Consider the following 13,264-nt stretch of genomic DNA (forward strand, 5'->3'; position numbering starts at 1 on the left):
GAGAGATTGACAGTCGGTTTAGGTTAGGCACTTTATTGGAATGACACTGGTATACATACATAGACGCATGTTGGCAGGCCAGAGTCTGAAAGGATACTGACCGTGACCTGACCTCGCATGCCTTTAATTATCCTCGGGGCGTACCGAAAAGTAGCGTCCCTCTGGCTGGGACAGGGTTGCCGGGTATAGCCCGGAATTGTGTTTTTGGTAGCCTACAAATATATTTCTCACAAGAGTATTATGGCCGTAGCCCAAACATACATGCTCTGACGCATAAGGCTAGTTGTCCTTACACTTTCTCCCAAGACTGCTCACCACATTACCCCGTTTCCCCTGCGAAGTGTGGGGAGACGTCAGCATGTCCGACGGGACGAGTTCCCGGAAACACAACACACGGGAAGGAAGAGGGTGCCTGTGACACCGTATCAGGTGCTGGCACCCCCTGGGGGAGGAGAAAAGTGTTGACCTGGTACCGCTGGGGTCTACGCACCACCCGGCCCGACTGCAAGACCGTGCCCTCCGGGTTGAACTCCCCTTCCCCGGAGATTATGTGGAAGTGTTTCTGGTGGGGACTGAGCGCCGCGGGGAGTGCGCCAGATATTGTGGATCTTGCAGGGGTTGCGGTACCACGACGGGCGGTGGCGGAAGGTTCTGAATGCCAGGGAGTGGCTGCAGAGGTTGTTGTCTCTCCACCTTCTGTCTGGTCTCCCCCTTCCACGCTTCCTATCTCGCGGCGTCCACTCAGTAACATACTTGCTCTATCGCTCATCAGTCATTCACACTAACTTAACTGCCCAATTACACCTCTTCTCTTTTACTGCCTTCACAATATCTTTCACTCTAGTCTGCTCTCTCACCCATCTTGCTCTCTTTCGGTCTCTCACTTTTATTCCCATCATTGATCTCTCCATTCTCCTCTGTGCAGTCCTTAGCTTCGTTTCCATTGCCTTCGTTAGTTTCCAAGTCTCACACCCGTAGATTATTGCTGCCAGAACGCATTGATTGTAAACTTTACGTTTCAAACATAAAGGTAGAGAGCCTCTCAGGATTTTATTTATTTACCAAACATTTTACAACCAATTGCAATGCGTCTTTTTATTTCATTATCATGATCTTTCATCACTTTTACCATTTGCCCTAAATAATCATACTCCTCAACTTCTTCAAGACTCTCACCATCAATTGCAATATCTTTGCTTTGAACTTTCGCGTTGAACATTACTTTGGTTTTACTCTTATTCATTTTTAAACCTACTTTGACATTTTCCTTGTTTAGATCACTCAGCATATCTTGCAAGTCTTCTGCTTTTTCTGAAATAATAATAATGTCATCCACAAATCTTAGGTGGTTCAAATATTCGCCATTAATCTTTAAACCTTTCTTTTATCCCAACTCAATCTTCTGAAAATATCTTCCAAACAAGCTGTAAATAGTTTGGGTGAAATTGTATCGCCTTGCCGTACTCCTTTCTCGATTTTGATATTTTCTGCATCTTTATGTAGTCAAATTAGAGCGGTACCTGTCGCACAAATCTTTTCTAAAACTCTTACGATCTGTTTGTTTGTACCCTGTTTGCGTAGCGAGTTTAGTACTGTTATTTGTTCTATCGAATCAAAGGCCTTCTCGTAATCTACAAAAGCTAAACACAGAGGTATATTGTATTCTGTCGTTTTCTCGATTAGTTGGTTTATCGCCTGCAAATGGTCTAGAGTCGAATATCCGCTCCTAAAGCCTACCTGTTCTCTCGGTTGGTTTCCATCTAAAACTTGACTTAGTCTATTTGTAAGGATCTTGGAGAATACTTTATATACATTTGATAGCAAGCTAATCAGTCGATAGTCACTCAGGTCCTTCTGGTCTCCTTTTTTTATGAAGCAAAATCACCATAGCATTGCACCACGCATCAGGAACGTTTTTTTGACGTAAGCACTGGGTGTACAACTCAGCTAATTTAATATGAACTAATTTCCCTGCGTCTTTCAATAGATATATCGATATACCATCTTCCCCAGGTGCTTTTCCTCGTTTCATATTTTTTAAAGCAAATTCTACTTCTTCCTTTGTAATCTGTGGTACATTACTAACGTCTGCACATGAATTTACTGACTCAACTACGGTCTTCGATGAGTAAAGCTCTTGGTAAAATTATTCTATTCTTTTTACCATTCTGTCCCTGCATTCAATGATTTCTCCATTTCTATCTTTCAAACATATCATTTGCTGTCTTCCTAAAGCATGTCTGCGCTCGGTCCCTTTATTACTTTTACCTATCCGAATAGTTTCCCCTATTTCATCCATGTTTCTTTTTCTTTTGTTGATAAACTTATTTATTTCTACTCTTACATGGGATACGGGTTTTGTCCATAAAATTTTATATTTCGTCTGTAATTGTAATTTTAGTTAGATGGCAGGATAGATAAGACGGGGGAGAGGGAGGGAGGGATATTTGGGGGTTCAGTGTAAGGAAAGAATGAAATGGAAGGAAGTTAGAGATAGGAGATGTGGGACAGACCCACTTGATCGATGCAATGCCCGTCCGCCATGACATAAATTATATACAATAAATATTTTATTACTTTGTACAGGTTATGCAAAAATATCACACTCAGATGCTTTTTTATAATATACGGGCTAACCTTGTATGTGACAACAATATTTACAATATATAATTTTGATTATAATTGACACATATAATGATTTGACCAAGATTAGTAATTTAATCTAAAACAATGCTATATGTATTAAGGGGACACTGCAGTGTTGCCACAACCTTAATTCTAATATACAATGACATTTCCTCATTAAATGCAAAATGATTCTCCAACACAGACACTCATTCAAGTTTGGAATATTAGCAATAATAAATTCTATTAACTCAAAGTATGTAACTTACACATATAAGACATAGAATTGTGGCGAAATTACATGTATGAATGTTGCATGGTGTGCCTGGATGGTTGGTATGCGTGTAAGTGATGCGTGATGTCGGAGAGTCTGCATGGGGGGACGCCAGGGGGGGGGGGGTCCCGGCGTCGCTCGCCATACCTCGCATAGAGAGAGTAAGCCTGGCATTGGTGTTGACTGTTGAACACACGTGTAAAATCCTCATGTTCGCTAAGCAGAATAAACAAGAGAAGACTGAACTCCTGCCTTTCCCTGATCCGGACAATTGTAGGCGTGAACTTGTCTTTAACTCGTGATTCCATGATCACGGCCCATGTGCAATAGAAAAAGGTGAGTTAATGTACATGCGAATACGTAACAGAATGAAATCATATAACCACTGCATTCATTCAGTACATCTATTCCTATTTCTTTGGAATTAAATTGATAAAGTGTTTACCATTTAGATAACCAAATTACCATAATCTGCACACACATGGTATGGAATAGATATAATTTAATATCAATTACATCTTCAATAGAACCAGGGTAATTATTCATCCTTGATACAATACAAATTCTGGTTTTACATACCTTAATCATATGCTCTCTCTGGTATAGCATTTCCCCCCTTTTACTATCAAATATGCTAAAACGAGGCACATGATTTTGAGTCCCCTTTAGAGTAACATTTGACACATGTTATGTCACGTCCACACGGTCGAGCACTGTCCGCCGGGCACGAGGGCTTTGCTCGACAACGGTCAATTTCATCGGGCAAACCATCAAACTGTCCGATCCCGGCGCCATTTGCGGGCAGTGGATGGAGGGCTGACATCGCTGCCAAACGCATGAGGTGAGGTGCGAGCAAAGTTAGCAAACCCACTCAGTACAGACCGAAGTTACCTTACTACCATGTCCGCACCTAGTACTAGTGTGTACTGGTCTCGACAAGACGTGCTATTGGTGCTATGCTTTTCCTCATATGTCTCTTGCCTTTGTATATATGGCTCCACTTTCGAAAGGAGAACAGAAAAGCTGCTTATATTCATTCTCATGCAATAGCAAAACAATTGTTCATTTTCATCCAGCAATTCACATAGGATTGTCACTGAGCTTCCCATTAAATCACGTCTTTGTAACCAGACATGTCTTCGTGATTTCTTTTTTTTCTTTTTAATGCAGGCAGCAATTATAATGCTGTAAAGTGCTACATTCTTTCCGAGTATGGCGGGAACCATGGTTATCGTACCGCACTGAACCACTCCCTCCCAACCTCTGCTTCCGGCCAACTAACCTCCAACCACCATCGTCAGCCGTGTGGACACTTCGCGGGCAGAGCCTGCGGACTTTGCCCGGTAAGGGCATAGTCCGCCAGGCACAGCTCGACCGTGTGGACGCGGCATTACTAGATTAGCTATACCAAGAAGAGAGGACCAAAACATTCTTTCTAGGCTGGGTCGACAACTACCATGTTCCAACAACCGATTATCGACATATATGGTCACTAACACAAATCATACATTATCTATACATCACAAGCAAATAAAGCAAATAGTCCTTGAATTCTCACACACTAATCAGAATATAACTTTCTAAATCATACAAGATATACGTAAATATGTTAATTTCCAAACAACTTATTTTTCTTGCTTAGAAATTGGAATATAAGCCTACATAGAGAACGGAAAATAAAAAGGGATGACTATCATATGCAATATGGTAACACATGCCTCGAAATCAGAATCTACAAGTTTAATCAAGGTTCATTGTCGAACCCACTCCAGTGATTCAATTCGTATTCAGGAACTGAAACCTTTAGTTAGAGTGTGGAGCGAAAGATAAGGGAAAAGAAACCATCGGACGCAATTCTCCTCCCCGACCATGTGTTCAGTGCCATCGACTTAGAACAGGCATGGTTCCCGCCGCCTCCTACACGACGCATGGATCCACGAATATCAACACCATCCTGTTCAACCGAGGACATCCACTCATATGAAGACATCGCCAGTCGGTACACTGTTATGGGAGAAAATTATCAGAGGTATTTATCTAATTAGTTAAGATTAGAGCGCGCAGGGCTAGCCAGGTAGGATAACCAAATGCATAAGTGTGTATCTTGCCCAGTTAGTTGATAAGTGAATTACTGTAAAAGTTCATAATGTTGAAGATAAAACTTATGAATAGGCATACCACTGTTTGTGAAAATAATTTGAATCATAATAAAATCAGTGTATTATGTTCTGTGTAATTAGCCTAGTGCTGTGATTTACACGAGTTTGCTCCCCTATGAGAAACATTTCTCTGGTCCTTCGAAATCGAAATTACACGCTGGGATTGAAGGGAACGTGCGTGGTACTGCCCGGCGTCCCAAATTTCCTGCACTTTGGCCCCCTACTGCAGCTATCCCCCTTCGCCAACTACCCAGTGTACGAGAATTCTCATGCCCCACAACCACCCCTCCTCTTTCCACTGTCCAGGGATTTCGGGACAACTTGGCCTGGCCTCTATAGCTTCACGGATCACAGTAGTAGTGACTCGAGTGAGCAGTGCTTGTATGATAACTGTGTGAACTTGTGTTGTTATTAACAATGAGTGAGTCTGGAGATCCTGAGCCTGGGGTAAGAGGCGATAATACTCCACCAAGGAAAAAAAGCAAAGGATGGTTCCAGCAGTCATCTAATCCTGAGTGGCTGAAAGACCCTGAAGCGAAAGATTGGGTAAAACTAGACCCAAAGGAGAATGGTGCATTTTGTTGTATGTGTAACTGGAAACTCAAAAACTGTAATAAATCTGCTTTGATGAAGCATAAAGCTTCCTTAAAACACACATAGTGTTTTGAAGCAAAGAAACACACTGTTAACATTAGGCAGTATTTTAAGAAGCTCACAGAATCAGAAAAGCTTCAAGATAAGATAGTAAAGGCGGAATTGCTTTTGGAAGGATATACAGCAAAACATGGAGTCCCTTTTGCACAAGTTGATCATTTAGTGGAAGTTATAAAGAAAATGGTCTCTAACTGAAATTCTTCAAGGCACGAAAAAACTAAAGCTTCTTACAGATTACAGGATGGAATTGCATGGGAAGAAAGTGTGTCAGTTGCAAAAATTTGCAAAGAAAATAAGTTTTCTTTATAGATGAATGTACAGATGTTTCTGTATCACAAGTTCTTGCAATGATGGTCCGGTTTTATAATGAACAAAAGTGTAAAGTTACTGACGCACTTTTAGATGTAGTACAAGTTGATGATGCGAGTGCTGAAGGATTGTTTAAATCAGTAAAGGAGTTACTGAAAAGTATGGGTATACCCCTACAAAACATAATAGGGTTTGCTAGTGACAACTGCTCCACAATGTTACGAGCACATAAAGAATTTCAGGCTTACCTTAAACATGAAATTCCATCTGTTTTTATTTTAGGATGTGTGTGTCATTCATTTGCCTTGTGTGCTAGTCAAACCAGCAATACACTGCCTTAATGGCTTGAATCTTTTCTGAAGGATACTTGTGGTTATTTTGCTTGTAGCAGCAAACATCAACACCTTTTTCAGGTGATCCAAGATCCCAGACTCCTAAGCATGGCTGTCATAGAGATTCCGTTGTCTTTAGAATATCAGAACCGTGGGATGCCATACAACTGTTTTTTCAAGGAGAATCCAACACAGATGAAGTAGATGGAGCAGCCAAGATACACAAAATGATGACAACTCCAGGAACAAAGCACATGTTGCTCTTCCTCAACTATATTCTTCGGAAGGTAGACAAATTGAATATTGAATTCCAGTCATAGTACTTTCGACTTTCAACTCTGTATTCTACAATATCTGATGAATAGCCTACAGAAGCATTTTAGCAATGTTTGTGAAAAAAGAAGTACTTCAGTCACAAGGGCTTAACAGCACTGATCCCATGATCATGCAATACACAAGAAAGTTGATAATATTGAACTTGGTGGCAGATGCAAGTCCATGCTTATTCATGAACCTCAAGGAGAAGCTGAAAAATATTTCGTCTTAACTACCAGAAGTTTTTGGTGGAACTTTATGCTCAAATGCGAGAGATTTGCTGTTGAGGAAGACCGCATTCTGGCCATGCTACGAGTTGTTGACCCCAAAGAAGCACTCTCCAATGAGAGAAGCTTACACTCTATTGTGAAATTGGCAGTCAAGTGTCCTATACTGATTAAAGAAGAAGACTTAGACAACCGACAGGATGAATGGAAAGATTTGTTGCATTCGAAGGAGTCACTGAAAAATATGAATGACTCGGCAACTAATTTCTGGCATGAACTGTGGACAGTGAAAGATGGGTATAACTGCCAGAAATTCTGCCTTCTCTCAAAACTTCATGTGCTGTCTACTGGTTCTTCCCTAGTTGTTTGCATGCGTTGAGAGAGTATTTTCTCAATTTAACATTATCAAAACTAAACGAACAAACAACCTTCATGTGTCAAGTGTTGCAAACCGACTTCTAATTAAGCAAGCAATTGTACGACAGGAAACAACTTGCAACCAGTGGGAGCCATCAACATCACTAATAAAAGATGTTATAAGTGGGCAGTTCCACCAGTGCTACATCAGCAGAGAAGCTGCCAGGAAGCAGAGAGAAGTAGCAACTCTGCATCCCGATGGTGCCGAGGCTCCCAGTAATGAAGAGCCTCTTCCTGTATTTCTCCAATAGTTCTTCATAAGTTCAATATTCAGGTAAGGAATATACCAGAATCAATGTTTCAGTAGCATTAATTTACTGCCTTGCACTATTAACCCACTAAACTAAACTAAACTTAAAAAAAAATATATATATATATATATCTTTGCTATTTTTTTCCTGGGTTTTCTTGTGCTACTTTGGTCAGCCGGGGAATGAGTTGAATTTTCACACTAAAGGGCATAAACATAATGTATCTGGAAATTATTTATTCCTGTTTTTCTTTCTTTTTGCCAAACAGCTTACAAAAGAGTTTCTTAAAGAACCAGTAACCGGCGAACAGGATGACGTAGACTATGAAAAGGACATCAAGGCAGAAGTACTCAATCCAGGAGAGGTCTGCCCCTGGGCACCTGAGGGAGGGTGCTCCCTGGTGGCGAAGAACATACTCAATCCACCAGACGGCCCTCTCAATCGGGGTCTCCATCTGGTCCCGGATAACAATAGAAGTCTTGGCAATGTTCTTGGAGTACCTGGGGGAGAAGGAGCATACTTGTAACATTTTACATCCTTCTATACCTTCCACTTCATGTAGACTCCTATCTACCAAGTATGGGCAGCCACAGGAATGAAATGAAACACTTCTTCTCTAAACAAAAATGCTATCTCTTCCTTTGCCCTGTTTCTACTATGGGATGCTGAAGTGATGTCATATTCCATGTGAAGATAGTAGATGATTCTTTACTGACTGGTCAGTTAATGAGGGAAAATTTTGTAACTTTATATGGCTGTACTTGTCTTTCCATTCAATGCTTGGGATTTACTTCTGATAAGCTCATAACTTATTCATTATAGAGACCTTTTTCACTGACCACAACTGAACTCATCACAGCAGCCTCAAATCCATAAACCCATTAACTTCTTTATTCCTCTATGAATAGATACCATCTGTGGATCTTATTCAGCTAAATGGCAACTCCTAAACAAGGATTAGGCTAATCCCTGCTAACCTCTTTAAGCTGGGGGTAGTACGAGAAAAATGCTGGTTAATCTCAAACATTCCAAAAATTTAATTCCTTCCAGTGAAATGCTTCATACTTATGATCTGGTTTGCATCTAGTATTATTCTGTCATGGTGGGCACCTGATGAAGTGATATTGTTATAATGATTTCATTTTGTTGTTCTACATATTCATCATATAGGGTAATGAGTGTAAGTTTTATGTAGTCATCATTCTTTTATGACCAGGGGATAATCTCCATTCAAAAGAGAAAGCTGATCACTTTCAACTTTCATTATTTCTCTGCTTTGCTACCTGTCTTAAATCTTTACTTTACCACTACTATGACTTCACCTCTTTAGTGCAATATTGTCCCCAAGGAAATATCAGTTACGGCTTAAAAAAGTTGTAAAAAATAAAAAGCAACATGACAATTTGGTTCTACGCAGAAGCAACACTTTGTCTGAAGAAATAACAATTAATTCAGTTACATCTTTGACTCAGTCCATGGTTCCACAACTGTTCTTTTGATTACCATCAGATGATTTTATCTTGGTAGCAGCAGCTACATTAAGAAATAAAAATGTAATTACTGTACTGTATTTGGTTCCAACTTACTTCTCATTATTAATAAGTTCTTCAAGGGAGTTCACGATGAGGTCAACAGTAAGCTCCTCCCAGATCAGACTAAGACCAAAACCATCCTCCTGGATCCGGAGAGCATTCTTGGGCTGGTCAGCAAAGATTGGGATGGCCAGAGCAGGCGTGGCATGATACATGGCTTCTTGGGTGCTCAGCAGGCCACCATGGGTAATGAACACCTTCACGTTTGGATGGCCTGAGGGGTGAAATGACCTGGCACTCGTATATACATATACTGTACAGTGTACATACATACATACATACATACATACATATATATATATGTATATATATATATACATATATATAATTTATATATGTATATATATATATACATATTTATATACATATTAATGTATATATATATATGCATATATATCATATATATATATACGTATATATATATATATATATATATATATATATATATATATATATACACAACACTGAATGGGTGTTCAAGAGAGATATAAGTTCATTGCAATTTTTCTTATATATTTGTATGCTCAAGTTACACATATATGAAATTTTGGGGTCAACCCATCTCCACTGTGACAGTACAATTGGAAGTATACGAATGTGGGAAAGTATTTGTACAACACTGAATGGGTACCAGTGATTAGAGATACATTCTAACAACCACAGTGCACTTTAATTCTAAGCCATCAAAGGCCAGCATGCAGAAATTGAGATGTGGTACTGCCCAGGACTCGAACCCGGCATCCTCATGACAAGTGCGGCAATGACTTACCAACTAGGCTATCATGAGAGATATAAGTTCAGCGCAATTTTTTTATATATTTGTATGCTCGAGTTACATACACATATATGAAATTTTGTGTTGAACCCATCTTCACTATGATAGTACAATTGGAAGTATACGAATGTGGGAAAGTATTTGTACAACACTGAATGGGTCCCAGTGATTAGAGATACATTTAAACAACCACAATGCACTTTAATTCCAAGCCACCAAAGGCCAGCATGCAGAAATTGAAATGTGGTACTGCCCAGGACTCAAACCCGGCATCTTCATGACAAGTTCGTATACTTCCAATTGTACTATATATATATATATATATATATATATATATATATATATATATATATATATATATATATATATATTTCTATTCTTTTTCTTTCTTAAATCCTAAGATGTATTTCATCCTTGCATCACAGCTCAAGAGCAGAATCTTTTCAATTCTTTGGTTTTGAGTTACTTAATGGAACCAAAGAATACTTTGAAGAAAGCTTTGAGTCTTCTTGAACAATGATTTCCTTATATTCTCTGTAAAGAATTGTGCTTAATTTGTCTGGTTCTTTACTAAGACAATGGCTTCAAGTTCAAAATCTTGACTATGAAAACTAAAATTCATTGATGGGCATCTCTGCTATTTTAGTGAAAGTTTGCCACTAAGCTCATAAACCAGTGTAAATAACTCTATACTTCCCTCCAATAGAGCAACATTTTACAACACTGTTTTGAGGTCTAAAGGGTTGAATGGCTGCAAGTTAACAAAAGCTTCCTTTGTGTTAAAAATGGGAAGATATAAAAGAGAAAGATAAAAGTGATGAATGGGAAGGCTATAGCAGATAGGAGTCAGTTTACCAAGGAGATCTTGTTGTGGAAGCCACTTCCTTATCAATACATTATCAGAAAGTCCCTCCAGTTCCTCCTCAAACTTCCAGATGATCCTCTGCTTCATTTGAGCAAAGGCCTGAACGAAGAGATCCCTGTATTTAACAGGCATTGAGTTCCCTCGAGTTATAGACCCCAAACTGAAGTAGATGACACCATGGTCTGCTCCCTCAATCCAGCTGAGAAGGTCCTGAAATGTAAACAGCATTGCAAAATCAAGGGGCAGCAAATCAGTGTCGTAGAAGCTGCATGAAGGGCAGCCCTATATGTATATATCATTGAATAATAAAAACTGACCAGTGGAAGGGGTTTGGCAGCTTTGCAGTGCATCCCTGCAACCGGGATCTGGGATGGTAGTAGAGGGAAAGTTGTCTCCATACTGTAGTGGTAGTTCAGTAAAACTAGACTCATGTTCCTCTCAATATCCAGGAGGGGTGGAAAGTCTGGGAATATCCTGCTAACCTGTTACACAATTAGGAGAATGTAATAACAAATTTATATATTTGATATTTTGTACTATGTGAAGGTCACTTGGAACAGGCCAGCTCTACTGATATGTTGACGACATTCATACCACATGTGTGTACTGTAGCAATGAGCAGTGGTAGCAATGAAACACAGGATTGAGGAGGAGTTTTATTCTATCATGCTTCAGCTATTCAGATATGCCTTCCTCAAAGGGATATTGTGTAACCAAAATGTAAAAAGAACTTAAAAACCAGCTCTATTCTGTGTTTCCTAGGAAGTAGTTTAGCTGTAGTGGTAGTGACACCTGGAATTAAGCAGTGTTTTATTATTTTTTGTTTGGCTACACCTATCCTCTCTCTAAGGAAGACATAACTAAAACACGGGCAAATTAAACTCCTGTTGGATTTTTTTTTTATATATATATATATATATATATATATATATATATATATATATATGAATATATATATATATGAATATATATATACACACATTTATATATATATATATATATATATATAAATATATATATATATATACATATATGTTCGTAAAAAGCTGGAGTCCAGGAGCCATGTTATCGGAAAATTTCGAAACACTGGACTCGGAGTAACAGAATTTATTACCGAAGTTTCGAACCCTGTCCGGGGTTCGTCCTCAGGGTTATACATAGTAAGCAAAAGGATTCAATTATATATTATACCGATGTTCTCTGGGACAGGTCCCATCGGATTGAACGAATTTGAACAAAATCAAAACCTATTACGAATGACAAAAGGAAATTAATTTCAAATTTGTATAAAGCGTCACTCAAATGAAAAGAATTGAAAAAACCACATAACCCAAGTCATAATAAACGGAACAATACAAATTCTAAACGACACCCAGAAATTAATAACATAGTCAGTACAAAGTGTCACCAAATGGAACCACCGAAAATAAGAAATAAAATAAAAGGGCAAAAAGAAAAATATCCAATGTCACAGACCAGACATAAAAGCACCACATGAGTCGTATGTCACCGCTCTAACTGTCCTGTGTGTCCTTATCAGTACAAATCAGACTATAAAATAAAACAAAAAACAATACTAAAAGACAAAAAGAAATTTAATTACAAAGTTAGCCCAAAGTGTCCACAAAAATAACAAAAAAGCAAATAATTGACAAACCGACATAATGAAAATATAAAAAAATCACAGTCCGGACCCAAAAGCACCACAGGGGTCGCCTATCGCCGCTCTTCCTGTTCTGCTTGTGCTTAGCTCCCTTTATCATTACAAATCAAAACTATTAAACAACACCAAAACCGAATGACAAAAAGAAATTGCAAAGTGTTAAAAAGTGTCCGCTGAAAAAGGAGGGGGGGGGGGGACAAAAAGCAATACAAGACAAACCCAACAAAATGACAACTCAACAGCAGCGAACCAACAGTAAACAAAACAAAACCAATTCTGGACGATAAAAGAAAAGGAAAATGATTACAAAGTTAAATAAAGTAACATCACAATGGGACTACGCTTTATACAAATTTGAAATTAATTTCCTTTTGTCATTCGTAATAGGTTTTGATTTTGTTCAAATTCGTTCAATCCGATGGGACCTGTCCCAGAGAACATCGGTATAAAATATAATTTAATCATTTTGCTTACTATGTATAACCCTGAGGACGAACCCCGGACAGGGTTCGAAACGTCGGTAATAAATTCTGTTACTCTGAGTCCAGTGTTTCGAAATTTTCCGATAATATATATGTATATATATATGCATATATATGCATATATATAGATGTGTATATATATATATACACATATATATATACATATATATATAATATATATATATATATACATGTATATATACATATATATACATATATATATATATACACATATATCTGATAGTTTTTATGAGAGTCGCATGCAGGATTCGAACCCACTGCTTTCGCTCACCCGTAAGATCACCTTCACAGAGCCTTAGCCCA

The 13,264-nt window shown here is 38.6% G+C and overlaps 1 protein-coding gene across 4 annotated transcripts in view; it reads right to left on the reverse strand.

The window, feature by feature from the left end:
• Positions 1–2,605: 2,605 nt before the first annotated feature.
• LOC143038045 (UDP-glucosyltransferase 2-like) overlaps positions 2,606–13,264 on the reverse strand; it is a 37,904-nt gene continuing 27,245 nt past the window's right edge. For all 4 annotated transcript variants that reach the window (XM_076206915.1, XM_076206917.1, XM_076206914.1 and 1 more), the window contains 4 exons: positions 11,113–11,277; positions 10,786–11,005; positions 9,150–9,369; positions 2,606–8,063 (listed from right to left, as the gene is read on the reverse strand). In XM_076206915.1, the coding sequence (XP_076063030.1) occupies positions 7,799–8,063; positions 9,150–9,369; positions 10,786–11,005; positions 11,113–11,277 (870 nt within the window). In that variant the 3' untranslated portion in view covers positions 2,606–7,798. The remainder of the gene's footprint in view (positions 8,064–9,149; positions 9,370–10,785; positions 11,006–11,112; positions 11,278–13,264) is intronic.

This window comes from Oratosquilla oratoria, chromosome 23, assembly GCF_046742065.1.
Source record: "Oratosquilla oratoria isolate Oo_2021 chromosome 23, ASM4674206v1, whole genome shotgun sequence".
NCBI classification, from domain to species: domain Eukaryota; kingdom Metazoa; phylum Arthropoda; class Malacostraca; order Stomatopoda; family Squillidae; genus Oratosquilla; species Oratosquilla oratoria.